The sequence below is a fragment of the Pelodiscus sinensis genome, chromosome 19 (assembly GCF_049634645.1).
Source record: "Pelodiscus sinensis isolate JC-2024 chromosome 19, ASM4963464v1, whole genome shotgun sequence".
In the NCBI taxonomy this organism is placed as follows: Eukaryota; Metazoa; Chordata; order Testudines; family Trionychidae; genus Pelodiscus; species Pelodiscus sinensis.
The window spans coordinates 15,470,387-15,497,610 of record NC_134729.1 but is presented as its reverse complement, the minus strand read 5'-3'; the positions used below and the strand labels follow the sequence as shown (position 1 = coordinate 15,497,610).

Sequence of the window (27,224 nt, the reverse complement as noted above, 5' to 3'; positions counted from 1 at the left end):
AACATGTGTCATCTCTTGAACCCAAAACACAGATGCCACTCAGGAAGCTCTGACCTCCCCCAGCCATGGTTTCTCATGATCATTCTCTCAACTTTCTCTGTCTTCTTCATTCATACCACCCAAATTCTTGCACCCACCATCAGTTATTAGCATATGCACAATGCACGGACACTGTTCCTTCATACAATCCAAGCAGTCACTTGACACATTGCACGGGTTCCCAAACTGGGGGGCGTGCCCCCATGGAGGCCGTGAAGAAATACCAGGGGGGATGCGAGGTGACCCAGCCTCCCTATGCCCCTCAAATTTTGCTGCCCTGGTCAGTTCCTTTTTTTTTTTTTGCTCAACAAGTTTTGCTATTTTTGGGGGGGCGGGCATGTGGGTTTTTAAAAAATCAAAAAGGGGGCGTGATGCTGAAAAGTTTGAGAACTACTGTTTAGTGTGTACACAACACATGCCTGACCCCTCCCGCACACACAACTCTGGTCTCCAGCATGTTGCTGTTGATCCAATCAATCATTTTTGCACATGCAATCTCACCTGCATGCTTTTGTGCACACATGCACTCTTATGCACTCTTGCACACGCAGTAATTTCTCTTGCACGCGCAATCTCACCCGTGGGCCTTGTTCTGTACACACAAGCTCGCTGTTTGCTCTTTTCTTGCACACGCAAGCTCGGCACACTCCTGCACTTTACTCTTTCAATGTCTGTCTCACACGCTCCTTCTCCCATTTTTTCACACGCACTCTCATTCTCTTCCCCGTTCCGCCCCCCCCCCCCCCCCTCTCTCGCCTATCTGGGAGCTCCTGCCCCTTTAAGGGTTAACCTTCCTCTCCACTACATCGCCTTCCACAGATTGACACATCCTCCTGGCGGCAGGTCCCGGCCGCCCAATCAGCAGCAGCCAAGCCGTGGCCCACGTGGGGGCGGGCCGCTCCCGCCGCGCTGCCATTGGCCAGCCGGCTCGGCGATTGCCCGCACGAGCCAGGCCCCACGTGGAGCTGGCGCTAGTTCATTGATCGCTCGCTGCCCGCAAAGCGGGAGGGGCGGCGCGTGGGCAGCCCCCGACTCCGGCCCGCTCCGCGCTGGGTGCAGCCGCCGGGCCCGCGGCGCGGTGAGTCCGGGGGGGCCGCTCCTGTCCTGCCCCCCCGCCGGGCGCTACCTGCTGCGCGGGGCAGGGCCCGGCCCATTGTGCGCGGCGGGCTGCTGGAGAGCCGGGCGGGGGGGCGCGTTGCGGGGCTGGGGGCGGACAGACCGTGTTAGGGGCGAGGGGTTATTGGGGGGCAGGGGGAGCCCCAGTGGGGTGCAGGGACTGGCAGGGAGTTGGGGGGGTCCCCGTGGGGAGGCTGCTGGAGAGCCGGGCGGGGGGGCGCGTTGCGGGGCAGGGGGCGGACAGACCGTGTTAGGGGCGAGGGGCTATTGGGGGGCTGGGGGAGCCCCAGTGGGGTGCAGGGACTGGCAGGGAGTTGGGGGGGGTCCCCGTGGGGAGGCTGCTGGAGAGCCGGGCAGGGGGGCGCGTTGCGGGGCTGGGGGCGGACAGACCGTGTTAGGGGCGAGGGGTTATTGGGGGGCCTGGGGGAGCCCCAGTGGGGTGCAGGGACTGGCAGGGAGTTGGGGGGGTCCCCGTGGGGAGGCTGCTGGAGAGCCGGGCAGGGGGGCGCGTTGCGGGGCTGGGGGCGGACAGACCGTGTTAGGGGCGAGGGGTTATTGGGGGGGCTGGGGGAGCCCCAGTGGGTGCAAGGACTGGCAGGGAGTTGGGATGCTTTTTGCTGGAGGGTGTTGGGGGTCCCTGTGGGGAGGCTGCCGGGGCATCACGGGGTGGGTATCATTTGCATGGACATGCTCGTGGTGGGCTAGGGAGAGGCGTTGCTGGGCAGGGCATTGCCCCCAGCTGGAAGTCCTGTTCCACCCCGGCCGGCAGCGTAGGGAGCCCTGGGAGCTGTGCCTGGTGGGCTGAGCCTTTTCAGTAGGGGGGACAACCTGGGGCTTGCAGCAGCGAGGTGCAAGGCAGCAGGTGGGGTCTCCATGACACTGGGCGAGGGATGCGGGGTTGGTGGTGTTGGACCTTAGGCCATGCGTAGTGATCTGGCCCCTGAGGTTGATGGCTGAATGGGCGAGGGCTGGTGGAATGTTTGAGTGAAATGATTACCGGGGGACAGGGAAGGGGCTTTCTGCATGTGCAATGGCGGAGGGTCTAGCTGTTTTGGGACTTACAGAGGAGGGGTGTAGGGCAGAGGCCTTACCACTGAAACTTAAGCAGCAGTTCTTGGTGGGATCTCGCCTTGTTGCCTGATTGGAGGGGGAGATGAGAAGCAGTGGCTGGCTGGAGGTGCGTGCTCGTGGGGCTTTGGCAGGGCAGGAGTGAAAGAGATTCTCCTCTTTTGAGTTTCCTTGGGTCACACACAGCTGTCCCCTTCCCCCCTCTTTCAGAGCCTGTAGCCTGTGGGAGCTGGCTGCCTTCCTTGGGCCTGGGCCCAGAGAGAGGATCCTGCAGCTGGTGGCGCGAGATAAGGCTGGGATAGCTGGCCTGTTCTGCTCCAGAGATGTTCCCCCAGAGCCGAGCCCCGGTGAGTGCCCTGGTTACATGCGTTCCTTTGCCACAGGCCTGCAGCCCTGTGTGGAGCAGCATCGGGGAACCCCTTGTGTTAATCGGCTGGATTCCCGAGGCTGGTCTGTCTGCCTTGCCCCGCCTAGGAGAGTGTCCATGCTGCCGCCTTGGCACAAGAATCGCACGGGTGCAGCTCTAGGGGTGAATTTCAAGCCTTGCGGAAAGCTGTGTGGACCCTCTTATTCCAGTTAACTGGCTGCAGGGAGCTTAACAGCATCCTCCTCAAACTGGCGCCACCTGGGGGCTTAGGAAAAGCTCGATTTCAGGGACCCTCTGAGGGTACGTCCCACGTGTGTCTCAGGGCCAGCGTTAGCCGGCTTGGCTAGGAAGCCCAGGCTGGCAGAGGATTGCCCTTGGAGGAGCTGAGTTCCTTGGTGACAACTCTCCCTTCCCCGGAAATGCCGGCTCTCTGGCTCTCCCTTGGGAGTTGGCCCCAGGGATTGGGGATTCTTCAGTCCTGGTCCTGGACCTCTGTGATCCCCCTCCCAGAATCCTGGTCCGTCCCAGGCTGCGTGGGCTGCGAATGACTTTTCCTTCCATGCCCTCCGTGCAGGCTCATCTCCAGACAGCAACCGTGGCATCGGCAGCCGCCAGCACAGTTTCTACAACCCCTCAGTCCCTGAAACTGACCTACCCAGAAACATTAGACCGGATCAAGGAGGAATTCCAGTTCCTGCAAAACCAGTACCACAGGTACCACGCTACCAAGGCCCAGCGGGCCAGTGAGGACCGGTACCCCTTTAACAGGCTGGGCAACAAACGCACCCCTATCTCCGGGCTGGGTGGGCGGGTGGTGGCGCGAGCCTTGAGCCGAATGAGCAGCAAGAGTGTAAGAAGCTACCTTGGATCCCTAAACGCGCTCCTTGTGCAGCGCTGCCCAGCCTGTTTACAGCCCGTCTAGGTCTCCTGTGCTCATGGCCAGGCCTTCTGGTACCTCCTAACATGGGTCATTCATCACGAGGGCTTTTGCACATCACCCCCCCCCCCCCCCCGATAACTGGGATCCAGATTCCTGCCTGTCACGCTGCCAGTCTGCGGGATCCCTAAACGTGCCCCCTTCCCCGCCCCTGCTTTGTAGCTTGCTGCATTTGGAAAGCAGATGAGAAAATATCGAAACTTCCCGCAACCTGTATTCCTTGGAGCTCAGAAACCGTGACGTGCTCTCCTTCCTGTGTGCCTGCACAGACACCCCCATCCTCCTTTTCCTGCTCCCTCCTTCTTGGCAGATGGGCTTTAATGGATTCCTGCCAGTGGCCCTGTTCTTTAGGCTAAGGGTGGGCAGGCCAAAGTTTTGTGCAAGTCTGTTACACTCAAGCCTCGTGCTTCTGTGCCGCCGCCTAATTCTTGTCATCTTGGTGGGGGGTGGTGGATTGGGGGGTGTGTCTCGCTCTCTGTATTTTTACAGCTTGAAGCTAGAATGTGAAAAACTGGCAACAGAAAAAACAGAAATCCAGCGACATTACGTCATGGTGAGCGTTCCCTCTGAAGCGAGCGGGGTGGCGCTCCCTTTCCCCAGCTCTGAGTGAGCGCAAGACAAACTGGGTTGGGTTTCCTTGGCTCCTGGTTTGGGGGGGCTGCTGGCTGCGTGACCTTGCTCCTGGGATGAGCCTGGCTGAGCTCTGCCTGGATGGCTGTCTGCGGCGTGTTACTGCTGCCGGGGAAGGTGGAGGGAAGCGCTGATCTTGGGACTGACTGATCCCCGATCGGTGCAGGGGGAGGAGGGAATTGGGAGGCAGGTGCAGCCCCTTCCTTGCTCTTCTGCTGGAGTTGAGGGGAAGGGTTTGGATTCTGCTGGTTAGTTTCCCTTTTCTGGCTGGGCTGGAAGAGAAATGGAGCCGGCCTGCGAGGTGCAAGATGGCTTGGAGGTGGGGGCCTGGTTTGGTCGGTGGCTGTATTGTGTGTCCGTTGGCTGGGCCGGGCTGCTGGGGAGCTCGCTCTGCTCCTGGCGGAGCTGTTTGGAGCATGAGCCCCAAAGGAAGGAATTGGGGGGTCTGGCTGACCTGGCACATGTGCACTGAGGAGGGTTTTGCAGTGGGGTCTTGGCCCTTAGCCGGGCATCTCCCTCACTATCCGCCGTGTCCTTTCCCTTGCAGTACTATGAAATGTCCTACGGCCTGAACATCGAAATGCACAAACAGGTGAGTCTCTGGCGTGCCTTGGCTTCCTGCCGGCTGTCTGCAGTAGCTCACGGCCGCCTCGCCCTCTTCCCACCCGGTGGCCAAGCCTTGTCCCAGAGAAACCCAACCCTGTTGCTGTCAAACGGCTGGGGGCGTGGGTTCCCCCAGAGCGGGGGCGGGGAAGGGTGTCGCCCACCCTGCGTTTCCCCTTGTTGGATGGGATGGGGGGCAGTTTGGCGCTGTGGAGAAGGACAAGCGTCACTGTGGCTGGGTGAGAGAGTAGAAGATTCACCAGCTCCGCCACTAACTCGCTGTGTGCCCTTGGGACTGTTTTCTGTGCCCCCTCTGATTTCTGGCCGACAGAGGCGGACTCCTGTGGCAGGTGCATCCTGTGAACCTTTGCCCGATGCTGGAGGAGGGGAGTTCAGTGAGCGGTGGGGGGGGGAGATGGGGTCCAGGCCTGCACTCTCTTCTCCCATTGCTGCCAGATCTGCCACTCTACCCGCAGTGGCCACCCGGCTTCCATAGCTGGGAGTCCGTGCGGGAGCAGAGGTGGGCGTGGGGAGGCAACTCGAGGGGCTCAGAGACTGAGTCTATCCTGGCCTCCCCCCCCCCCCCTCCTGCACTGCACACTGGGTTACCAGCTGCTTGGAGACAGGAGGTTTCTTCTCATCTATTTTTAAAGAGGCTGCATAGGAGTCTGGCAGCATGTGCCTCAGCCAAGCACATCCCTTCCACCCCCCTCACCCGCCTGTGGACTCCTGCACCCTTCCCTGGCCAGCTGTTGCACGGGTATGACTTGGGAGCCTGCCAGGGTGGCATTTGGTGGGAGACCTGTCTGCAGTCCAGCCTGTGTTGGGGAAGTCCTTCGCTCCAGGCTGCACTGCCAGCTGCCCTGCTCCCCGGCCTTGCAGAGCTGGCCTGGTTCTCGGCTGCCTTCCCAGCGAGAGGGAAGAGGCCACCTGGTGAAGCCAGAGGCTAAGGGAAGCATGAGCCCCTCCGGTGTAGGAGCCGAAGGGAAACGGACACCACTCTGCTCTCTGCCCCTCCCCCTCGTTTCATCTGGCTGCTCGCTCGCCCGCCGCGCCGCTCAGACAGCAGTATTTACTGCCGATTCCAGGTGCCGCTGGCCGCGTGCCAGCGTGCTGTCTGCACTTTTAACGAGGGCCCGTAAGTCTCGGCTCTGACAGCCAATGGCCCTCGGGTGAGAAGTGGGAGCTGCCCGCGCGGGAGGCCGCAGGTTATCGGTGCCGCGGGGAGATAGCGCCGCTCCTTTGCGTGGCTTGCGCAGGCGGAGCCTTGGTCTGCAGCTTGTCCGGTTCCCACCGAATGCCCCGAGCCCGCTGCCTGCTCCATCCCCCTCGCTGCTGCCTCTGCCAACCCGCACAAGCCCTACTTGATTTTGCTTTATCGCACGCCGCTCGCTGCTGGCATAAAGAGCGTGTCATTAACTTAATGCTCAATAAGGAGTCTCGTTAATAAAGCGGACGAGCGACTGAATGGTCTGGCCGAGGAGGCGTGCACCCGCCGCGCCTTGCGGAGACAGGTCTCCTGCCCGTCTCTTGAGCAGCTCAGAGAAGGAGCCAGGGCCTGCCGGGAGGCTCCTCTGCAATCGAACCGGCTGCTACTAGCCAGGTGGAGTCTTAGGGGCTGGGGAACCAAGCCAGCTCTGGTGCTGCTGCCAGGAACCCGGGGGCAGCTGCGGTGGCTGGAGCCCTCCGTTCGAAACGAGTCGAAGGGAACCCATCTCTGCCATCGCACGCTGGTATTCTCGCTCGCGACTTCGAACGATCGAAGGCTCCGCATCCCACCAGCTCTCCACCTGGCCCGTTCAGCCCCCTTTGACTGGCTGCCGGTCAGTACCAAGCAGGACTCTGGTAAAGCGTCTCCCCAAGCTGGCTGGCTGCTCCCTCGTGTCGCGTGCCCCTGGCGTGCCCGGCTTTCCTGTGTGAGCACTTTGAAGAGGCCACTGGGGGAGCGGGCCAAGCCCTGTTGGATGGATTTCTTCTCTGGCCAGTTCCCAAGCTGGGAAGGCAGCCCTGGTCCCTAAGCATCCAACAGGGATCCGTTGCTCTGCTGCCGAAGGGGCTGGATTTTAACGGCTGCTCTGTGTAGCACTAAAACCCTGCAGTGGTCAAGGCAGGAGAAGCTGCAGGCGACTCCCAGTGAGATGATATTTTTGGCATGTTCTTTGTACCAGGAACAACATCTTCCCCCCTTCTCCCTCCCCCCCCAAAAAATCTGCCTGGATTTGGACTTTTCCACCCAAAATAGCGAGCGAAGTGGAGGGGGAAGGGAGAACAAGCCCTGAAAACAGCATGATCATTTTTCATGCTGAGAGCGTTAAAGTGCCAGTAAATTGCACATTAACGAGCGCGAGCGAATTGGAGGCAGGGCTCCCTGAGGAGCTGGCTGCCCATCAGTGCATTAGGAAGGAGAATCCATCACTGCTGGCCCCAGGAGATGGCTAAATCCTTCCCAGAAACTACCTGCTGCCAATTTTTTTTCCTGGGGGCTGGTGTGTGTCAGGGGAAGGGCAGAGGCTGTTTCCTCCTTGGGGCTGGGGGGAGGGGAAGGACGCAGGGAGCACATGGCTCTTGGCTTTGTTTTTCATGGGGCTGAGAGAGATCCTGTGGAGGCTCCAGCTGAGATCGGGGCTTCATGGGGCTGGGTGCTGGGCAGATGGTCCCTCTCCAGAAGAGCTTGCAGTTCCAATGGGGCCCAGAGAGGGGAAGGGATTTTCCCAGGGCGTGGCAGAACCGGGAATGGAATCGGTGGTCCGGGCTCCCAGCGGCTCCTTTGGCACGTGGCTCTAACGAGGGTCGTTGGTGATAACGGGGGTACTGAGCATCGCTGCCGTGCTGCACAACTCTGGTATGTGGTGGTAGGTCAGCATCCCGGGCATACTCCCCTGCCAGGGCCCTGAAAGTCTCCTGACATGGGAGTCTAACTCGGAGGCTGCTGGCCTGCCTGTAGCCCGCACAGCCTGTCTCCCTCCACTCCCGGGGTGGCCTGGATCCGCCCCGCTGGGACTCAAGCACAGAGTAGCCCCACTCTGCTTTTAAGCAGCTGGCTGCTCCCTCTCGTGCTCTGCTCCTAGAAACTGGTCAATGGGAGTAGAGAGATTTTGCTGGGGGCGGGGACAGCACACGAAGCCTCCCCCTCCTCCCAGCACTCAGCCGCAGGGGGCAGCTGGCCTTTCTGAGCTGCCTGGGGCTGCGGCAGGCAGGGGGCTGCTGGCTGGGAACTGCCTAGGTAAGCGCCTCCTGGCCAGAGCCTGTCTCTGGCACCTGCTCCCTCCCTGCCCCAGGTCACCACCCAAACCCTCTGCACCTTCCCTCCCAAACCCTGCCCCAGCCCAGAATCCTCTCCGGCTCCCATATCCCCTCCCGGACCCTGCACCCCAAGCCTCTGCCCCTCAAAGTCCCTCTCAACCCCTCCCTCTCCTGCCCGCCCCCCATCCCCTACTCTGGCCTCCCTCCTGCACCCTCTCCATAGGAAAGCATGGCCCTTGGCCACTTACTAAATCTTGGAGTGTCCCCTCCACCCTAACGTATTGCCCACCCTGCGCTACGCTGGGGTCCCAGCACAGACCCTGCCTCTGGGACTGTGGTGCTGACCAGCGCGCAGGGAGAATGGGGGCTACAGCCAGCCCTGCCTTTACTCCAGCGCTGGGAGAGCAGAGCTGCTTAGAGCCCAGAGTTGGGGGGGCTAAGTTACCCCTCCCTGCCCCACATCCGGGTCTGTGCTCCGGAGGACTGATTGACCCAGCCTTAGGGAGGGAAGCTGATCGGTTTCTGGAGTTCCGCAGTTTGGAATTCCCCAGCTGATTCCTGGGGGGCTTGGCTCCCCTGTGTTTGAAGGGGTCCCTGTCTCTTTAATTCCTTTCAGCTGCTGAAGCTGGATCTGTTTTTTTGCGGGGCGGGGGGGGGGGGGGGGAGAGTCTGTCTGGCCTTGCCCAGCTTGGGCCATTGATTGAAACATGGTGCTGTCCTCTCCACCTCTTTCCTCTCCCTCCCTGCTCTCTTCCTGCATTCAGGCCTCCTGATTGCTTGTGGCACTTGAGTGTTGCAGAAAAACAGCAGCTGTAAGGAGAGCACCTCTCCAGGGCTTCCTGGCAACCCAGCCCCCCAGAGTCAATTAGCGCTCGCAGGGCTTGGGGGGCTGCGGGAGAGGAGACCTGGGGCTGGACGTCTTGGCAGGACACGGGTGGGGTGGGGGGAGCAGGATGGAGCTGATCGCCAGCCCTCAGCACTGTCCAGACCACGGCCCCCTGGCCCCCAGCTCTAGAGTTGTTGGAGCGTGACACTCCAGCGGCGACTTTAAAGGGCCCCAGGAGCTGTCGTAGCAGCGCCCCCAGCCCTTGAGAATCTCTGGGCCATTGCCCCTCCCGTGGGCAGGCCTGCCTGCCAGCCATGCGGAGCTGCTTGCACTGAGGGCTGGTGACGTGTTCTCCAGGGTGGGGTGTAGCTGACAAGCTAGCACCCGGTTTGGATGCTGGTCTGGGGGCCGAGTTCCTGGGCCCCTGGCGGAATGGACCGGGCTGGGGCAGCCCTCGGCACCCCACACTCCCCTCGCCAGGCCTTTCTGCTCCCTAGAGTGCCCTGCCTGGGGCTCTGGCTGCAGTAGCAGAGGCTGGGACCCCCAGGCCCTTTTGAAGGGCCAGACTCTGGGGCAATTGCCCCTCCCCCCCCACACCTGATGCTGGGCTCCGGCTCGCGGGCTTCCCACCCAGCACAGGAACTGCGGCAGCCGGGGCAGAGTTGAACGCGGAGCAGGCCGAGTCGGCAGAGGCCTGGGGTGCAGGGGACTCTGCCGCTTTCCCCTCTGGGGGAGACGTGCTGGTTCTCTAGGGAAGCCGAATGGTGCCCGTGCAGTAAGCGCGGGGCGCTCTGGGTCCCATGGCAGCCTTTTCCGAGGGGGTTCCACTGCCTTCCCACCCCAGGCGGCAGGACGCCTGCTGGGTCGTGGCTGGAAGGAGGCCGGAGAGCGGGTGTCGGTGGGGGAGGGAGGGAGCAGGGCTGGCAGATACAGCCGTGAATTGACAGCTTACTTGTGTGATCGGTGACTCCCGGGGAGTGTCTGCGGCCGTGGCAGGTGCCGGAGGGAGAGGGGCGTGCACAGCAATAGGGGGCATTAGCCCTCTTCCCAGCGGACTGGAAACAATTGTATAATTTGACTTGTGGCAACATCTGGGGGCCGGGTGCCAGGTGCTGTAGAACTAAACCACCCTCCTTGCCCCATAGCTCATCGTCTGCTTCCTCCAAGACGCCCCTTCTGTGAGCGAGCCCAGTGTGCCCTCCTGTCCAGCTCCAGGCTCTCTGCCCACTCCCCTGAGCAGGGCCGCTGGCTTCTGCTGCGTGAGCCGGCTCCCGTAAGGCTGACGGGCGTCGCATGGGCACGTTGACAGCAGAAGAGGCCTTGGAAGGCCTCGAGGTCCCTGCCAGTCCTAGTATTCTATGATGCATCCTGGTGCACTGGTCTGAGGAACGGCTCGGCAGGGCTAGGCCTCTGGCATTCTGTGCACCTCTCTGCTACAGCCCCTGTTCAACTGGGAGCAAGTCACAGCCCTGCTGGGCCTTCTCTGTTTTGCCACCAGTTTAAAAAAAAAAGTGAGACCTCCCTCCCTCTCCAGTGAGGAGGGCGAGAGAGCTAGCTTCTGGGAGCCTCAGCTGACGGGCCAGTGCATGAGCTCATCGGTGCTGGGAGGACCCATGTGTGTATAATTCAGTTTGAAATGCAGCCAAATCTAGGGTGGGACGTGGTAACTGCTTAGCACCAGCAGTGCTACATTGTCAGTGAGGGGATCTACATGTGACAGGATAAGATTTCAATGGAAGCCTGCTATGAACAGCAGGGCTTACTTGTGGTGGCAGTAGTGGGATTGTGGAGATGGAAGGTAGTATTGTGGTAGGGTCAGGACATGGGGCTCTGTGCTTCTGCTCATGGACAGGGTGTCTGAGTCTCCAAGCCGAAGGCAAAGGGCAACCCTTGGAAGGCAAGGGGGGCTGTTTCTTGAGGTCTTGTCAAGGTGTGCCCAGCCCTTCCCAAGTCCGTGGTGGAACAGAAGTAAAACAGGGCAACTTGATAGTGCCACTGACGTGTGTCTCTTCCCTTCCAGACGGAGATTGCCAAGCGGCTCAATGTGATCTGCGCCCAGCTCATCCCATTCCTGTCCCAGGAGGTGAGAAGAACCTGTTGCCTCTGCGTGGGGGGAGGGAGGAGGCGTGTGCTCTTCCAGGTGTGCTGGGTGGGTACCAGACAGGGCTTGCGTGGGCACGGAGGTGGGGGTGGAGGCAGGCCCTTCCATTTCCTCTTCCTGCCTTGCTAACGCAGACCCGAGAGCTGATGACTGTTCTGGTCTCCTCCCAGCACCAGCAGCAGGTGGTCCAGGCGGTGGAGCGAGCCAAGCAGGTGACTATGGCAGAGCTGAACACAGCAATCGGGGTATGTGAACCGCCCCCCGCTGCTGGCCTCTGTGTCCCGCCCCTCCTGGGCTTCACGCCGCCTCCTGCCCCTGGGGCAGCCTCGCTCTGGGCTCTCTCCTACTTTAGCCGGAGCGGTGGCTGTCTGGGACCTTGGGCTGCGTCTATCCCATAATGAGCTCAGAGGGAGGGTGGGGAGGGAGGACTGGGCAGCTCTGGCATGTAACCCGTGACCGGTGGGGCTGTGGTTCTGTTCCTCCCGCCCCGCAGCCCTACGCTGCTTTCTCCTCATTCCTGGCCCTTTCAAATTGGCCCTGTGGGGTGGAGTCTGAGTTCCAGGGAATCCTGTGCCGGGCAGAAGGGATTTTGCTGCAGGTTTTCCTCCGCACTGAGGCAGAGTGGGGGGTGGTTGATGCTGTTCACCGGAAGGGGGGGGTCCTTTCTCTTCATCTCCTCAGAGGCCAGTGAAAGTGCCTCCGAAGGTCCCCCGGAGAAGCCCTCTGAGAGGAGGACGGGCTAGCTCATTAACCCAAGCCCATCGAGCCCCTCCCGCCACAGACCCTAGAACTGTCTAGCAGTGTGGCTGCCCCCTTTTTGGGCAAGGGAGGTGTCGGAGACCGGCGCGGGCCGTGTGGGGGAAGAGCATGGAGCTGAGCCCCTTTGACGGGTGACGAATGCGCCTCAGGACAGCGACAGTCTGTCTCTGGCGTAGCTAGCCAGGGCCTGCTTGGGGGTGCGTGGCCAGCCCCCTCGGTGCTTTGTAGGGGAGGATGAGGGAAGCTAATCCGGCCCCAGAGCCGAGAGCAGGGGGGAAGAAAGAGCGAGGCAGAAATAAAACCAGTCCAAGGGAGGAAACAGGGCCCCAGCGAAGGAGCAGTGACAACTTGCTCCGGAGCTGCAGTTAATGAGCAGATTATGAGAGCCTCGAAACGGAGGGACATGCAAATGCTAATGGAGCAGGGTAATTGGATTTGGCACGGCATGCCAAGGACTGGGGACATGAGACGCGGAGCAGAGCGTCTGGAAGAAAACGCGGCGTGCGAGGAGGCCGGTGGGCGCCCCAGCAGACGGGGAAGCGTTATGGATCCTGGCGGTGAGGAGGGCTGGCAGCTTGGCGCTTGCAGGCTGGGATGGGAAAGCCGATCACGGCCGAGAATTGGAATCCGAGAGACCTGGATGTGACAGAAGCAGGAGAATAGGGGCTGGGGAGAAGCGGTCTCCCAAGTGAGGCTCTGAGAGCATTAGCACTGGCACAGCTTGGTGAGGCAGAGGAGTGCGGCTTAGGAGGTGGAGCTGGATCAGGGCAGGGCTGGATAATCGGGTTGTGAAGCTATTTTGCTGCTGCTGCTCAATAGATTTGGGTGCTGAGGATTCTGCAGGTCGGGATGCGTGTGAGGGATTGCTTAGCCACAAGCATCCGCCCTCTTTAGTAAGGCCTGGCAGAATCCAATGTGTAGATACAATTTTGATATTGATTATCTTTAAGCATTTTTTCTTTTAAGAAAATATATTTGCATTTTCACCCTTGTGGGAAATCATGGGCAGACTAGCCAATAATTATTTCTTGGCGGGAGATGCAGGGATTGTGCGTTAATGGTTATAAACCTTTATTTTTCAAACTACCAATATCTTGTGTATCAAAATATACAAAGTAAAAATCTTTGAATTAAACACTAATGAGTTTACGTGGCGGAATTTTCTTACTCAGCCTATCTGTAAGTTTCGCTGATTATTGATAGAAACAGTTTGTGAGTGTACTGTGAAAATGACATTTACCCACCAAAATCTAATCTTGCTATGCCTGTTTTTAGTTGAAAGGATCCAATCAAGCCATATTGTAACTCCAGATTCATTCTCTGTATTGGTTTTTTTAAAATCAAATATCCCTAAACCTTCTTATAAAAGCCTAACGCCAAGCAAGGTGCTTCTCTGAAAAGCTTTCTGTTTACAGCAGGGAAAATTTGCTGTTTAGTTTCCCCACCTAGGCAGTGCAATCCTCAGAAATGCAAATGAAACCGGACTCTGAACAAAAGTGAAACGGACTCCTCTGATCTCAGAGGGACGTAGAAGGTAGCGTGCAGAATGCGAAGGGAATTGCGGTGACTTTGAATCCTACCTTGTTGGGGGCTCAGGTGCAGAGGGGATGGCTTTGCGCTTGATAAGTGGCCCTACTGGGGAACAGGCGTGTGGGGTTTTTGTGGGTGGGTTTTTTTGTTTTTGTTTTTTGCCACTCTCTTTCCAGTAGTAGCCAAACAAAACTTGCCTGCGACCAAGGAAAGGGGAAGTGGTAGCTATGTGAAGCAGAGGGTCCTCTCCCAGCCTGGCTCGTGAACTCGGGAGGCTGGGGGAAGCCAAGGCAGCTGTGGAAGAGGCAAGAGGGTTATTTTGGCTGCCGTTACCTCGGAGCCGTCTCCAGGGAAGGCCAGGCTCATGTCCTCCCATCCCCGCGGCTGTGCCGTCTCCTGTATTTCTTAAAGCGGCTGTAGTGCTAGGTGCTGGACTGAGTTTGGGGAGAACTTCAGTCTCCGGTCCCTCGCACAGCGGCCAGGCAAACGCTGTCTGACCATGGGCTCTGTCTGTCTCTCGCAGGTCTTGGCCATTGGTTGTTGGGCTGGCCCTGGAGAGCGGGGGGGGAGGGGGGACAGGCACCTCCTCCCACCCAGCGCTGGTTTGTCAGGGGGGTGGGGGGGCTGCACGGGGTCTCATCTTCCCTCCCTTCCTCCCTGCAGCATCAGCTCCAGGCGCAGCACCTGTCCCACCACGCTCCACCCATCCCACTGACCCCTCACCCCTCCGGCATGCAGCCCGCCAGCCTGGCCGGCCTCGGCGGTGCCTCCGGGCTGCTGGCTCTCTCCGGGGCGTTGGGTGCCCAGGCCCAGCTCCTGCCGAAGGACGACAGCGACCTGCGAGGTGGGCTGGGGGCTAACCCTGTCCCTCCTCGGATGGAGTCTCGGGCGTTTCGGTGTCTCCGGGGCACCGTGCGCTGTTGCGCAGGGGCTTAGCGAGGGGCAGGGGGGCTGGTGAACACAACTCGTCCGTGGGGCCGGCCTCTGTAGAGGCTGGGGGGGGGGGGTTGGGTTATCCCAAGGAGTCCCGGGGGCTGGGCACCTCTTGGGATGGAGGGCACTGCATCTTCTCCCCCCCTCCCCCCGCCTTGCTGCCTGAGCCGAGCCTCCATCCTCCCCGGTAACCAGCCAGGCCGCTTAGCAGCCTTCCCTGGCCGCAAGCTGCAGAGGTGGGTGGCAGCAGCTGCCTCCCGGTGAGATGAGCTGGGGGGGGTGCTGGAGAGCGTGTGCCGGGGGGGGCTGGAGATGAAAGCAGCACCCTCTCCTCTCTTCCTTTCTTGCCCTGCTGCTGATCCGTGTTGCCATGGAGACAGAGCGAGACCTGGGTCCCGTAAGTACCCCTCCTCCTCCGCCACCGTGCATTGTTTTCCTCCAGCTGCGAAAGGCTTTGGCCAGGGAGATTGGGGGTGAGGGGGGCTTAGAAGCTTCCTTTAACCGTGGGGGGAGGGGGGCGCAGCTCTGGCGGAAGTGGGGTTGCAGTCTCTAGCAGCCCCCGGCTGCGTGCAGCTGGTACGGAGCTGGCGGGCGGCCACGGTCACGGTGGATTGAGTCCCCCCCCCCCCCATTCTGTGTTGTGAAGGGGGGGCTCGGCTTGTGGGGGGGGGCTGGAAAATGGCGCACCCCTGGGTGTGCAGTTCTGGGGGGAGGAGGCTGCACCCTTCTGACTAGGGCAAAACCGTCCCTTGGGTCCCACTTGGACTGAGCCTTTCTGCAGCTTGACGCCGGCCCCCGGCCCCTCCGCTCCCGGCTTTGTGTCGGGGGCAGGGTTAGTCTCCATGTCCCCCTTCCGCAGCTCGCACTGCAAGTCGCAGGGCCACATCTCTGCCCGGGGCTAACCTGGGGCGTCTGCCCTGGACTCAGTTGGCCTGATGCCTCCCTTCTGATGCCAGGGCTGCAGCGGCTCCCCAGCAGCCCCTGGTGTGTGGGCGCTCACCCACAGGAGGCCTGTGAAGCTTACACCTGGTTTAGTGCTGGGGAAACTGAGGCAGGGGTGGCACACAAGGGGTGGATGCCAGGAATCCCAGCCCCTGCTAACATCAGAGTGGGGGAGTTGTCTCCTTTCTCTGCCAGGGGACACAGAGGGCTGCCACTTGGCTGCCACAGAGCACACAGGGACAGATCAGCGTCTTGCTAGCCCCCTTGAACTCCAGATTGCTCTGCCGCTGAGCTGGTGGCCAGGCTGCCCAGTGCAAGTCTCTGGGCTTGCAGCTCGTTCCTTAGTCACGCTGGCCCCCTTGGCCCCCTTTCTCCTGGAGCGGGAGCCTAACCGTGGCCTGGAGGAGCCGTGGCGCCCGCCTGGCCGTGTTGCAGCTGGGAGAGGAGGTTCCTGCTGCCTGAGTGTCAGGTGCTCAGCTCCTGGAGGAGCCCCCTTCTGGCTTTGCGCTCTGCCCCCTTGGCCACTTGCAGGGCAGGGGCCTGGAGCTGGAGTCGGAGGGGAAACAGCCCTGGGCTGTCCTGAGGCAGCGGCCTTGTGGGACTGTCCCATGTGCGTCGATGGCTGGAGGGCCCGGGGCTCTGCCGGGATCTCTGCCCAGCCTGCAGGGCTAGCAATCCCTCTTTAAAAGGGGAGTTTGGGGGGGCCTGTTTCAGCCTCCTGCCATGTTTGCTCCTTGTCTCCGTCCCCAGAGCTCCCTGGCGCTACCCAACGGGGAGCGGGTGCGAGCCATCTCCGAGTACCTGAGCAGCAGCAAGAAGAGGAAGGCCGAGGAGAAGGACTTTGTCACGGACTACGTGAGTGGTTCTTTGCAGGGAGGGTGGGGGTGCATTCCCGGGGCAGGGGAGGGCTCCCTGCTCCTAGCTCTGGGTTTGCGTCTGCCCAGCTGTGCCCTGACCTGCCGGGTGACGCGCCGAGCCTGGTTCCTGGCTCCAGCCGGGCTGGGCCCTGTATGCGGGGCCGCCCCAGCTGCTGCATGCGAACGCGCCTCTCTGCGTTTCAGGGCAGCGACGCTGACAAGAGCGAAGACAACCTGGTGGTGGACGAGGTCAGTGCTCGGGCGATCGGTGTGCGGCGGGGCTGAGGGTCAGTCTGGAGGGGTCTAGCCACGCTGTGGCTACCTTGCCTTGTGGGAGGGCCTTGCCCTGTTCCTGTGTCTGCCCCTGCTCTAACTACTAGCTTGCCCTGCCTCTGGCTGCTGCTTTGTGGGAGGTGCCTGGCTCCCCTACCGGTCAGAAGCTGGAACCTCCCACCTGAGGTCGGTGGGTCGATGCCGATCTCTCTCTCTCTCTCTCTCTCTGTCCCACAGGATCCCTCCTCCCCGCACAGCGCCCACTCCTACTCCTCCCGGGAGAATGGGGTGGACAAAGTCCCGCTGCCGCGGAAGGAGGCCGTGCCCCTCAGCCCCACCTCCATGGCCTCCTCCAGCAGCACCTCCCCGTCCCGGAGCAAGGACCCGCCCACGGTACGACGCGTCTCGGGGGGGAGGGGGGGCATTTGTGTCCTGCTAGCCAGGGAGGAGGGGAGGGCCAGGCTGAACTGGAGTCTGATCTCCCCTGGGCGCCACCTTGGGAGTCTGTCCGAGTCTCTGCTCCCATGGGAGCGAGCAAGATGAGAATCCGGCCCTGCGAGGAGCGGGTGTGTTGAGTGTGCTAGCAGTAGCAGCGTGGTGGCGTCAGCCTGGGCTACACCTCCCCAGCACAGTCCTGCCTGGGAGCCTACGGGCGTAACCTGCTGCAGCTGCTCTGCTACTTCCAGCCAGCCAGCGCCCCCTGGCGGAGCTCGGGGCTGCCCCATTGCATGTGGGCCAGGCTGTGGGGTTTTGCTCTGCAGCCTAGAATCCGGCTGCCTGCTCTTTTCAGGGGTGTAAGGAGGCAGGTGAGAGGCGGCTCCTCCGGCCCCAGCAGCAGGGCTGGGTTAAGAAAAGGGCTTTTGGGGCTACTGTCCAGGGTCCCAGGCCAAAGGCTGGAAACTCAAGTGCAGCTCGTGAAGCCCCTGTGGGGGGTGGACTGCTCTGCGCATTGCCATTCCTCCCCCAGGCTGGAGCTGCATGGCCACAAGTGCCGGGAAACTGTCCCCCAGGCTGCCCTCACCTGACAGCTCCACCCCTGCAGCTCCCATTGACCAGGAATCATGGCCAATAGGAACTGCAGGTGGGGGGGCTCCCAATTGGGAGCTGCCCTAGATAAGTACCCCAGTTTCCTCCTTTACTCCTACACCCCAACCCTGAGACCCCTCATGCACTGTAACCCCTCCCCCCCACCCCCTGAACCTGCATCCCCACTGCAACCTCCTGCCCTTAGCCCCTTGCACTCCACACCACACTTACATTTCTTACAGGTACTGTCGTACCGCAACTCCCCATCTTCTGCTCTGAGACACTCTCCCCAAGAGGGGACATGTTGTGTTGGGACATGACCTGTAAGAAGCTTAAGTTACTTTCGCCCCTGATTTAGACTGTTCAGCTTAGAAAAGAGGAGTCGAAGGGGGGGATATGATAGAGGTCTATAAAATGACTGGGGTGGAAAAAGTGAATAAGGAAAAGTTATTTACTTATTCCCACAGTAGAAGATCTAAGGGTCACCAAATGAAATTAATAGGCAGCAGGTTTAAAACAAACAAAAGGAAGTTTTTCTTCAGCACACAGTCAACCTGTGGAACTCCTTGCCAGAGGATGCTGTGAAGACCAGGACTTTAACTGGGTTCAAAAAAGAGCTAGATAGCCATTGATGGACCTAACCTCCATGAATCTATTAGCCAGGATGGGTAGGAATGGTGGTGACGGGAGGGATCACGTGAGGATTACCTGTTGTGTTCCCTCCCTCTGGGGCACCTGGCATTGGCCACTGTCGGCCGACAGGACACTGGGCTGGATGGGCCTTTGGTCTGACCCGGTGTGGCCGTTCTTATGGTATCTTGCTGGGCTAGGCGGTTGCTGTGCAGTGGGTGGGAGGGGGCTTGCAGTCCCCAGTGCCTTGAACAACCTGGGGTGAAGGCAGCACCTTGGTGGCTGGGTGTCTGAGCCGGACTCTGCTTGGAAGGTGGAGAAAGCCGCGACTCCCGGTTTGAAGTCCAGCACGCCGACGTCCCAAGGAGAGGCTCCGGCGCCAGGCTCCAGCAGCAGCACCCAGCAGTTCCGCCCGGGCGCGGCGAAGCCCTCGGTGGATTCTTTAGGTAGCGGGAGGCCACGGGGCAGGGGGGCAGCGGGAGGCCGTAGGGCAGAGGCCACGGGGCAGGGGGGCAGCAGGAGGACGTAGGACAGAGGCCACGGGGCAGGGGGGCAGCGGGAGGCCGTAGGGCAGAGGCCATGGGGCAGGGGGGCAGCAGGAAGCATTCTCCAAAGCAGACTGGCTCCGTTGGCTTTGGCTGCCCAGGATGCTGCCTGGCTCGGCCCTGAGAGAGGGGACTAGACCCCAAACTGACGCTCCTCGTGCCCGGAGAGGTGGCTTCTGGCTACTCTGGGCTAGGCCCGGCTGGGCGGGGGGAGCAGCCCTCGCAGCCTCCTCACCTTCGCTACCCCTGAGATCATCTGGTGACTGGAGCGGGGCACCTAGAGCCAAGTCACCAGCTCCCAAAGCCACGAGGCAGCTAGTGGCTGTGGCTGGATGGCAGGTCCGCAAGGGCGTGTCCCTGCTCAGCGCGTGGCCTGCACGGCCAGGGGCACGTGGGGAGCCCACGCCAGGGGCTCTGCAGCTAAGCAGGCCCTTGGGCGGAAGGCTCTGAACGGGCGGACGTGCAGCCTCCCCTGGGGGTGCTGCCTCGCTGGCGAGGCCTGGGGCGTGGGACTGAACTGTGGCGGGTGAGCCAGCTCTCCGTGGCCCCACGCTGGCAGGGCCGGTCTCTGCAGCGAGTGGCCAGAGCAGCCTCTGCCGCACTTGTGCCCTCTCCCCTGTTACCAGCACGTGCGGCACCTGGGCCTGTTTACACCACAGCTTGGTTTGGCCCCTCCTGTTCCTGCTGTGACTGTGGCTTTCTCCTTTCCCAGCCCTGGGCCTGCGGAACCCGCTGGCCATGCAGAGCTCCTATCCAGCCGCCTTCGGCATGGCACATCCCTCCGTCAACGGCGACGTGGCCGGAGCTGGCGCCTATGCCGGCCTGCACCTCATGTCCCCGCAGCTCAATGGGGCAGCGGTGGCCGTGGGAGCCGCCGGCTACGGCCGCTCCCCTCTGGTGAGTGTCCCGGAGGGGTGGCAGGGCAGCGCCTGGTCGCTTCTGAGGGTAGCTGAAGGGAATTCTCTTCTCTGCTTGGCTAGGTTGGCTACGACCCGCACTGCCACATGCGAGTCCCGGGGCTGTCGGCCGGCCTGCAGGCGGGGACCTCAGGCAAACCGTAAGTACCGCATGCCCCGGGGTGGGGCAGGGAGCGGTGGAGACCCCCTCCCCCCGCCCCTGAGCTGGTGTGGGCTGTGCCGAGGTGGTGAGCCCGGGGTGCTGGGTGGCAAAGCAGATCCAGCCACAGATGCTGGCTCTGAGCAGGTGCTTCCCCTGGAACTCGCCCTGGAGGAGGTGCTGCGTTTGGTGCTGGGCTTTCGCTAATAGACGCTTGCTCCGTGGAAGCAGAGGGGTAGCTGGGCCCTGTTTGCACATGGGCCTGGACCTTCCTGATGCCTGTTCATCCATCCCTCCCCCTGCAGCGCCTACTCCTTCCACGTGAGCGCCGACGGGCAGATGCAGCCGGTCCCCTTCCCGCCCGACGCCCTCATCGGCACCGGCATCCCCCGGCACGCTCGCCAGCTGCACACCCTGACGCACGGCGAGGTGGTCTGCGCCGTCACCATCAGCAACTCCACGCGGCACGTCTACACGGGGGGCAAGGGCTGCGTGAAGGTGTGGGACGTGGGGCAGTCTGGGGCCAAGACGCCTGTGGCGCAGCTGGACTGCCTGGTAAGGGGGAGAGATGATGTGCAGGACGAGAGCAGCAGAAATGGATGAGGGCTATTTCCTTAGACCAGCAGGGGGAATGAGAGGTCTATACTCTCATGACTGACTAGAGAATTATTTACCCTTTCATATAACGCACAGTCCAGGAGTCACCTGATGACATGAGTAGGCTGAAGGATTAATACAGATATCAGGAAGTACATCGTGCAATGTATGGCCAAACTGTGGAACTCACTGCTGTGGGATGTTGTTCTGGCCAAATACCTGGTCCTTTTCTGAGCCCAGTTAAGTGCATGGAGGTTAGGCCTGTGATACAGGCCTGTGCCCAGGGCATCCCCCAAATCTCTGCCTGCCAAGAGGGAGAGATGGGGGTACCCCCCAACATGCTGGTCCTGGCCATTGTCAGATGCTGAGCTAGATGGACCATTGGTTGGATCCGGTGTGACCACTCCCACTGCAGACTTGGGGATGGTCCCTGCCGGGCTGGGTGCAGCCTCCATTGTTTGTGGGTGCAGGGGAGAGCACGTGGATGTGTCCAGGTTGGGGAAGCGGTTAGATGGGCATCTTGCATTTTAAGTGCATCCCTGGAGGTGCAGCGATTGCTGGTGCAAAGTTCCTACCCAGAGAAACACGGGAGCTTGTCAGCAAATTCTCCCGAATATCCCCCCTCCGCACCTTTGGGGTGGGACCTGGCCATCGGGCTAATGCCAGGGTTCGAGACGGGACGCTAGTCCAGCAGCAGCGCCACAAAGAGGCGGTTTGGTGGCAGTTGTGGCCTGTGGCAGCCTGGATCGCACTGTCGTGGTGCTTGTCTGGCCCCGTCATTGGACTGTCTTGGCATGTTGCTGTCTGGCCGTCCTGTGCTCTGGCAGTGAGAGATGAAGAGCGTGTAGGCATTTGTGTGTCCCAGTGAGTCAGTTTAAAAAATGAATGGTCACAGCTTGAAACCCTGGTCCGTGTCTTACCCCACCCCCAAATTTCACCTCCCTTTAAACTTTGCACAGATCACTTGGTCTTTTTGCCTTAGTTTACCCATCTGCAAATTGGGCCTAATATAACTGAGCTGCTTTATTACAGAGCTGAGCCTTGAATCAAGCAGTATGGCCTAGTGAGTTGAGCGCTATCTTGGGACTTGGAAGGGGGGGGGTTGGGTTCTCTTCCTTGCTCTGCCATTAGCCTGCTGGGTCGCCCTGTGCCTCAGTTCCCCACATAGAAACCGGAGGTGATGGTACTGCCCTCCTTTGCTCAGTGCTTTAAGATCTGTGGATGAAAAGGGTGTGGTGATAAGGTCAGCGTGCTTTACCATAGGTAGAAGGTTCTATGCATGTACCAAGGGCTAAGTCCTTCCGTCGCAAGCCCCCCGGTTTGAGGAACACCCGCAGCAGCCCAGTGCCGGGTGAACACACATGTGCGGTACCCGCAGAGCCAGCCTAGACCTGTGCATCAGGGCGGGTACGCCTGGCTTGCAACGCTCCGCCCAGAGTCCTTACGATCCGGTGAGAAACGCTCTCCCCGTGGAAGTTTGTGCTGAGCGGTTAGAGGCCTGTGAAGGATTAGTATCGCAGGCAGGGGATAAGCTCCCCCTCCCCCACAGTCTGTTTTTGGCCAGCTGTGTAACCAGTTTCGCTTTCCCCCGGATATGAACGTTAGGGCCCTGGTCCTGCAAATGCTTTACACACGCACCTAAAGTTAAGCAACTCGCGTGTGTGCGGGATTGGCTGGTCAGTTTTTACTCTTGCTTGTGTGGACCGTAGTCTTGTGTTGAGTAGAATGAGATCCTGGAAAATAGAATTGCAAGGCCTCCAGGGCGGGGGATGGGACCTGAAGCTTTTTTTAACACTGACTAGATTTCAAGTAACTACAAAATGCAGAGCGATGTTTTCCTGCTGGCCTTCAGGCTACAGTCTGGTAAGCGATCTTCTTCCTGGAGTTGTGCTGACCTTGAAGATATTGATGCATAAACAAGGAAGTGGATGAGTCATGATTTCAAGCTGCTTTGGAAATTCAGGGTAGGAGCAATCAGTATTTTTGTACTTGTAGGTGGTGCATACATCATTGGGTAAGCGTCTGATTTGTGTTAGGAAGGGGAGAAGATAATGGTCCATTGTAGTCTATAAAAATCCATGAACATGCATGAGACAGGGAACTGCTATTGTCACCATCTTACAGGTGGAGAAACTGAGACATGACAAGGCTAAGTGACTTGACCAAGGTCATAAGTGGAGTCTATGGCAGAGCTGGGAATAGAATCCGGGTCTCCTCCAGTGTTCTAAGCACTAGATTCTTCCCAGCTGGGAGAAGGGCTTGTGTCCCTCCTCACTAATCTGCTCCTCCAAGCATCTAGCCATGAGTCCTATCCCACATACTCTTGCATGGTTGCTTCTTTTGCTCATGTGCCAGAGCTAGTAGTGTCTGGGGAGAGCCGGTGCTGGGGGTTTGAATACTGGAACTGGAAGGGACCTCAGTTGTCAGTCCAATCTCCTACACTCACGGCAGGACCAAGCACCATCTAGCCCATCTGACAGGTGTCTGTCTATCCTGCTCTTCTATATCTCCAGTGGTGGAGATTCCACAAGCCCCTAGGAAATTTATTCCAGTGTTTCACCCCCCCGACAGGCAGGAAGTTTCCTAATGTCCAGCCTAAACCTCCCTAGCTGCAATTTGAGCCCATTGCTTCTTGTCCTGGCCTCAGAGGCCCAGGAGAACAGGTCTTCTCCCTCCTCCTGGTAACGCCCTTGTAGGTATTTGAAAGCTGCTGTCATGTCCCCTCTGTCGTCTTTTCTAAACTAAACAAGCCCAGTTCTTTCAGCCTCCCTTCTAGCTCATGTTCTCTAGACCTTCCATCAGTCTTGCTGCTCTTCTCTAGACCCTCTCCAGTTTCTCCACGTTTCCTGACGTGGTGCCCAGAACTGGACACGGCACTCTAGCTGAGGCCTAATCGGCGCCAAGTAGAGCATCCGTGCCCTAGTGAAGTGAAGGCCCCTCTGGGGCCCACAGGTGTTTGGTGCTGGAAGCCAAGCTCCTGAGGGTTTGGGATGCAGGTCTCTTCCCACCGCCCAGATGGGCACACTGCAGAAGGTCCCATCCACTGGAGTTTCTCCCTTACGAGTCCCCTCCGGAGCTGGGAGGCTGCGACTGGCTGCTAGCTGGACTCAAGTGGCCATCTGAGCCCTGGCGTAACTGTCCCCTCCGCTTTTCCCGCTCCGTCCCCAGAACCGCGACAACTACATCCGGTCCTGCAAGCTCCTCCCGGACGGGCGCAGCCTCATCGTGGGGGGCGAGGCCAGCACCTTGTCCATCTGGGACCTGGCCGCGCCCACCCCCCGCATCAAGGCGGAGCTGACCTCCTCGGCGCCCGCCTGCTACGCCCTGGCCATCAGCCCTGACGCCAAGGTCTGCTTCTCCTGCTGCAGCGACGGCAACATCGTGGTGTGGGACCTGCAGAACCAAACGCTGGTCAGGTGAGCGCTGGGCATCCCTTCCCAGGATGCACTGCAGCGCTGCTGGAGAGGGGAGGTGCTGCCCTGTGCCTGGCCACAGGCCCCTAACTTGCAGCAGGTGACGGCGCCAGACGGCCCCTCTCTCCCCTCCAGGCAGTTCCAGGGCCACACGGACGGCGCCAGCTGCATCGATATCTCCAACGACGGCACCAAGCTGTGGACGGGGGGGCTGGATAACACGGTGCGATGCTGGGACCTGCGGGAGGGGCGCCAGCTGCAGCAACACGACTTCAGCTCCCAGGTGGGTGGGCCATGGCAGTGTTCCCTCTAACGCCTTCCATCCATGTGCGGAATGCATTTTGTGTGTGCACCACCAATAGAAACGTGCTGCCAGCTGTGGGCGCGATGCTGAGCAGCTGGGCGACACTTGACTTTTCCTGGGTGCTCACCCAGCTTACAGGACGCATTAGCCATGGGGCACCACAGAGGTGCCTGATTCTGCCCTCTCCCTAGATCTTCTCGCTGGGTTACTGCCCCTCGGGGGAGTGGCTCGCCGTGGGCATGGAGAGCAGCAACGTGGAGATCCTGCACGTGGCCAATCCGGACAAGTACCAGCTCCACCTGCATGAGAGCTGCGTCCTCTCCCTCAAATTCGCCTCCTGCGGTAGGGATGTGCTGTCGCTTCTAACCTGCTGTGCGGGCCAGCGGACCCATGAACCACCTGGTTAAAAGGGGAGCATCCTGCCACTGCAGTGATGCCCTGTCTGACCCTACAGCCCCAACCCTCTACGCCGTCCCTCGTCTGAGCCCCGAAGGGAAGGCGACCAGCCCCTCCCCCACTATGCGCCAAGGCAGCTCTGCCGTGCCCTTGCGGGAGTTGGAGGAAGCAGAGGAGCCTTCTTGACCCTGGGCACCATGCTCAGTACCCCCTGAAGCAGGAGTCTCTTGCTTCTCGTTCCCTTGGCATCAATCCGCCAATTTGCTGTGCCTGAGTCCTCCACGAAATTCACCTTTGGATTGACATTTTGGTGCATGCCCCCAGCTCGGTGGGTGGGGGGTGGGAGACTTCCCCCCATTGCTTGCCTTGAGCCAGGCGTGCCCCCTCCCTCCCGTCCTGGTGACACGCTGCCACTCTGCCGCAGGTAAATGGTTCGTGAGCACAGGGAAGGACAATCTGCTGAACGCCTGGAGGACGCCCTACGGCGCCAGCATCTTCCAGGTGAGCAAAGGGAGGTGCTGTTCCTGCCAGGGAATCAGTGGGCAAGGGGTTAAACTGGGGACAGCAGCAGGAGAGGCCATCGCCGCAGGAGACCAGTTTAGCCCGGTAGTAAATTTGTCTTAATCCGTTATCCTCAAACAATCGGCTCTCTGAACTAGCAGCCGTGTGTCTCTGGGGAGGGCTTGCTAAGTAGCTCAAGGCCAGCTGGTATAAATCAGGGCAGCGGCAGTCCAAGGCAGGAGGGACCGTTCCGCGATGTGCTAAGTGAGCCGGTTTCATCTGTCCCCTTACTTGCAGTCGAAGGAGTCCTCCTCCGTCCTGAGCTGCGACATCTCCACGGACGACCAGTTTATCGTGACCGGCTCGGGCGACAAGAAGGCCACGGTTTATGAGGTCATTTACTGAGGGCGAGCTGTTCCAGCCCTCCCCCTCTGCCCAACGGACAAACATCCACAGCAGTGTCTTTCCAAAGAATCCCTGCAAGGGCGCCGTGTCGCAGCGGACGGCCAGCGCGGGCCCTCGGCCGCTGGGGCTGGCGCTCAGCCCCCAGGCCAGCGTGGGCCCAGATCTGGCGCTGGGCGCTCTGGTTTTTAATCTGAACTCGGGAGGGTTTTGTAACCGTTGTACCCGTTGATTTCTGTTGGTTTTTTATTGCTCCTGGCTGAATTGGGAAGGAGGCGGCTGCTCCCCGGTGCTGCCTGGCTTTTAGGTTGTATTTAATAAAAAACCGCCCCCCTTGGTCCCCGTGAGAGTGGTGAGCCACCGCAGCCCTAGAGCAGAGCCCCCAGGCAGGGCGGGGCCCCCAGCACAGCGTGTGTGTGCCCCCTCGGTCCCCGTGAGAGTGGTGAGCCACCGCGGCCCTAGAGCAGAGCCCCCAGGCAGGGCGGGGCCCCCAGCACAGCGTGTGCCCCCCCTCGGTCCTCGTGAGAGTGGTGAGCCACCGCGGCCCTAGAGCTAAGCCCCCAGGCAGGGCGGGGCCCCCAGCACAGCGTGTGCCCCCTCGGTCCCCGTGAGAGTGGTGAGCCACCGCGGCCCTAGAGCTAAGCCCCCAGGCAGGGCGGGGCCCCCAGCACAGCGTGTGGGCCCCTCGGTCCCCGTGAGAGTGGTGAGCCACCGCGGCCCTAGAGCAGAGCCCCCAGGCAGGGCGGGGACCCCAGCACAGCGTGTGTGTGCCCCCTCGGTCCCCGTGAGAGTGGTGAGCCACCGCGGCCCTAGAGCAGAGCCCCCAGGCAGGGCGGGGACCCCAGCACAGCGTGTGTGTGCCCCCTCGGTCCTCGTGAGAGTGGTGAGCCACCGCGGCCCTAGAGCAGAGCCCCCAGGCAGGGCGGGGACCCCAGCACAGCGTGTGTGTGCCCCCTCGGTCCCCGTGAGAGTGGTGAGCCACCGCGGCCCTAGAGCAGAGCCCCCAGGCAGGGCGGGGACCCCAGCACAGCGTGTGTGTGCCCCCTCGGTCCCCGTGAGAGTGGTGAGCCACCGCGGCCCTAGAGCAGAGCCCCCAGGCAGGGCGGGGACCCCAGCACAGCGTGTGCCCCCTTGGTCCCCGTGAGAGTGGTGAGCCACCGGGGCCCTAGAGCAGAGCCCCCAGGCAGGGCGGGGCCCCCAGCACAGCGTGTGTGTGCCCCCTCGGTCCTCGTGAGAGTGGTGAGCCACCGCGGCCCTAGAGCAGAGCCCCCAGGCAGGGTGGGGACCCCAGCACAGCGTGTGTGTGCCCCCTCGGTCCTCGTGAGAGTGGTGAGCCACCGCGGCCCTAGAGCAGAGCCCCCAGGCAGGGCGGGGCCCCCAGCACAGCGTGTGTGCCCCCCCTCGGTCTCCGTGAGAGTGGTGAGCCACCGCGGCCCTAGAGCTGAGCCCCCAGGCAGGGTGGGGACCCCAGCACAGCGTGTGTGTGCCCCCTCGGTCCTCGTGAGAGTGGTGAGTCACCGCGGCCCTAGAGCTGAGCCCCCAGGTAGGGCGGGGACCCCAGCACAGCGTGTGTGTGCCCCCTCGGTCCCCGTGAGAGTGGTGAGCCACCGCGGCCCTAGAGCAGAGCCCCCAGGCAGGGCGGGGCCCCCAGCACAGCGTGTGTGCCCCCCCTCGGTCTCCGTGAGAGTGGTGAGCCACCGCGGCCCTAGAGCTGAGCCCCCAGGCAGGGCGGGGCCCCCAGCAGAGCGTGTGCCCCCTTGGTCCCCGTGAGAGTGGTGAGCCACCGCGGCCCTAGAGCTGAGCCCCCAGGCAGGGCGGGGCCCCCAGCACAGCGTGTGTGTGCCCCCCCTCGGTCCCCGTGAGAGTGGTGAGCCACCGCGGCCCTAGAGCAGAGCCCCCAGGCAGGTCGGGGACCCCAGCACAGCGTGTGTGTGCCCCCTCGGTCCCCGTGAGAGTGGTGAGCCACCGCGGCCCTAGAGCTGAGCCCCCAGGCAGGGCGGGGCCCCCAGCACAGCGTGTGTGTGCCCCCCTTGGTCCCCGTGAGAGTGGTGAGCCACCGCGGCCCTAGAGCTGAGCCCCCAGGCAGGGCGGGGCCCCCAGCACAGCGTGTGCCCCCTCGGTCCCCGTGAG

The 27,224-nt window shown here is 61.2% G+C and overlaps 1 protein-coding gene across 5 annotated transcripts; it reads left to right on the top strand.

Moving 5' to 3' along the window:
* Positions 1 to 959: 959 nt before the first annotated feature.
* On the top strand, positions 960 to 25,433 carry LOC102462844 (transducin-like enhancer protein 1). 5 transcript variants are annotated; one of them, XM_075902561.1, is made up of 21 exons: positions 960 to 1,117; positions 2,434 to 2,570; positions 3,165 to 3,304; positions 4,017 to 4,080; positions 4,705 to 4,749; positions 10,850 to 10,912; positions 11,101 to 11,142; positions 13,883 to 14,063; positions 14,533 to 14,549; positions 15,845 to 15,949; positions 16,156 to 16,200; positions 16,462 to 16,617; positions 18,194 to 18,326; positions 19,138 to 19,322; positions 19,406 to 19,482; positions 19,787 to 20,036; positions 23,247 to 23,494; positions 23,627 to 23,774; positions 23,987 to 24,137; positions 24,616 to 24,692; positions 24,990 to 25,433. In XM_075902561.1, exons 2-21 carry the CDS (start codon positions 2,547 to 2,549, stop codon positions 25,095 to 25,097), a joined length of 2,259 nt encoding a protein of 752 aa, XP_075758676.1. In that variant the 5' UTR covers positions 960 to 1,117; positions 2,434 to 2,546; the 3' UTR covers positions 25,098 to 25,433. The 5 variants fall into 5 exon arrangements, with proteins under 5 accessions (XP_075758676.1, XP_075758675.1, XP_075758674.1 ...); XM_075902560.1 differs by having other exon boundaries at positions 11,101 to 11,175; XM_075902559.1 differs by having other exon boundaries at positions 11,065 to 11,142.
* Positions 25,434 to 27,224: the final 1,791 nt, after the last annotated feature.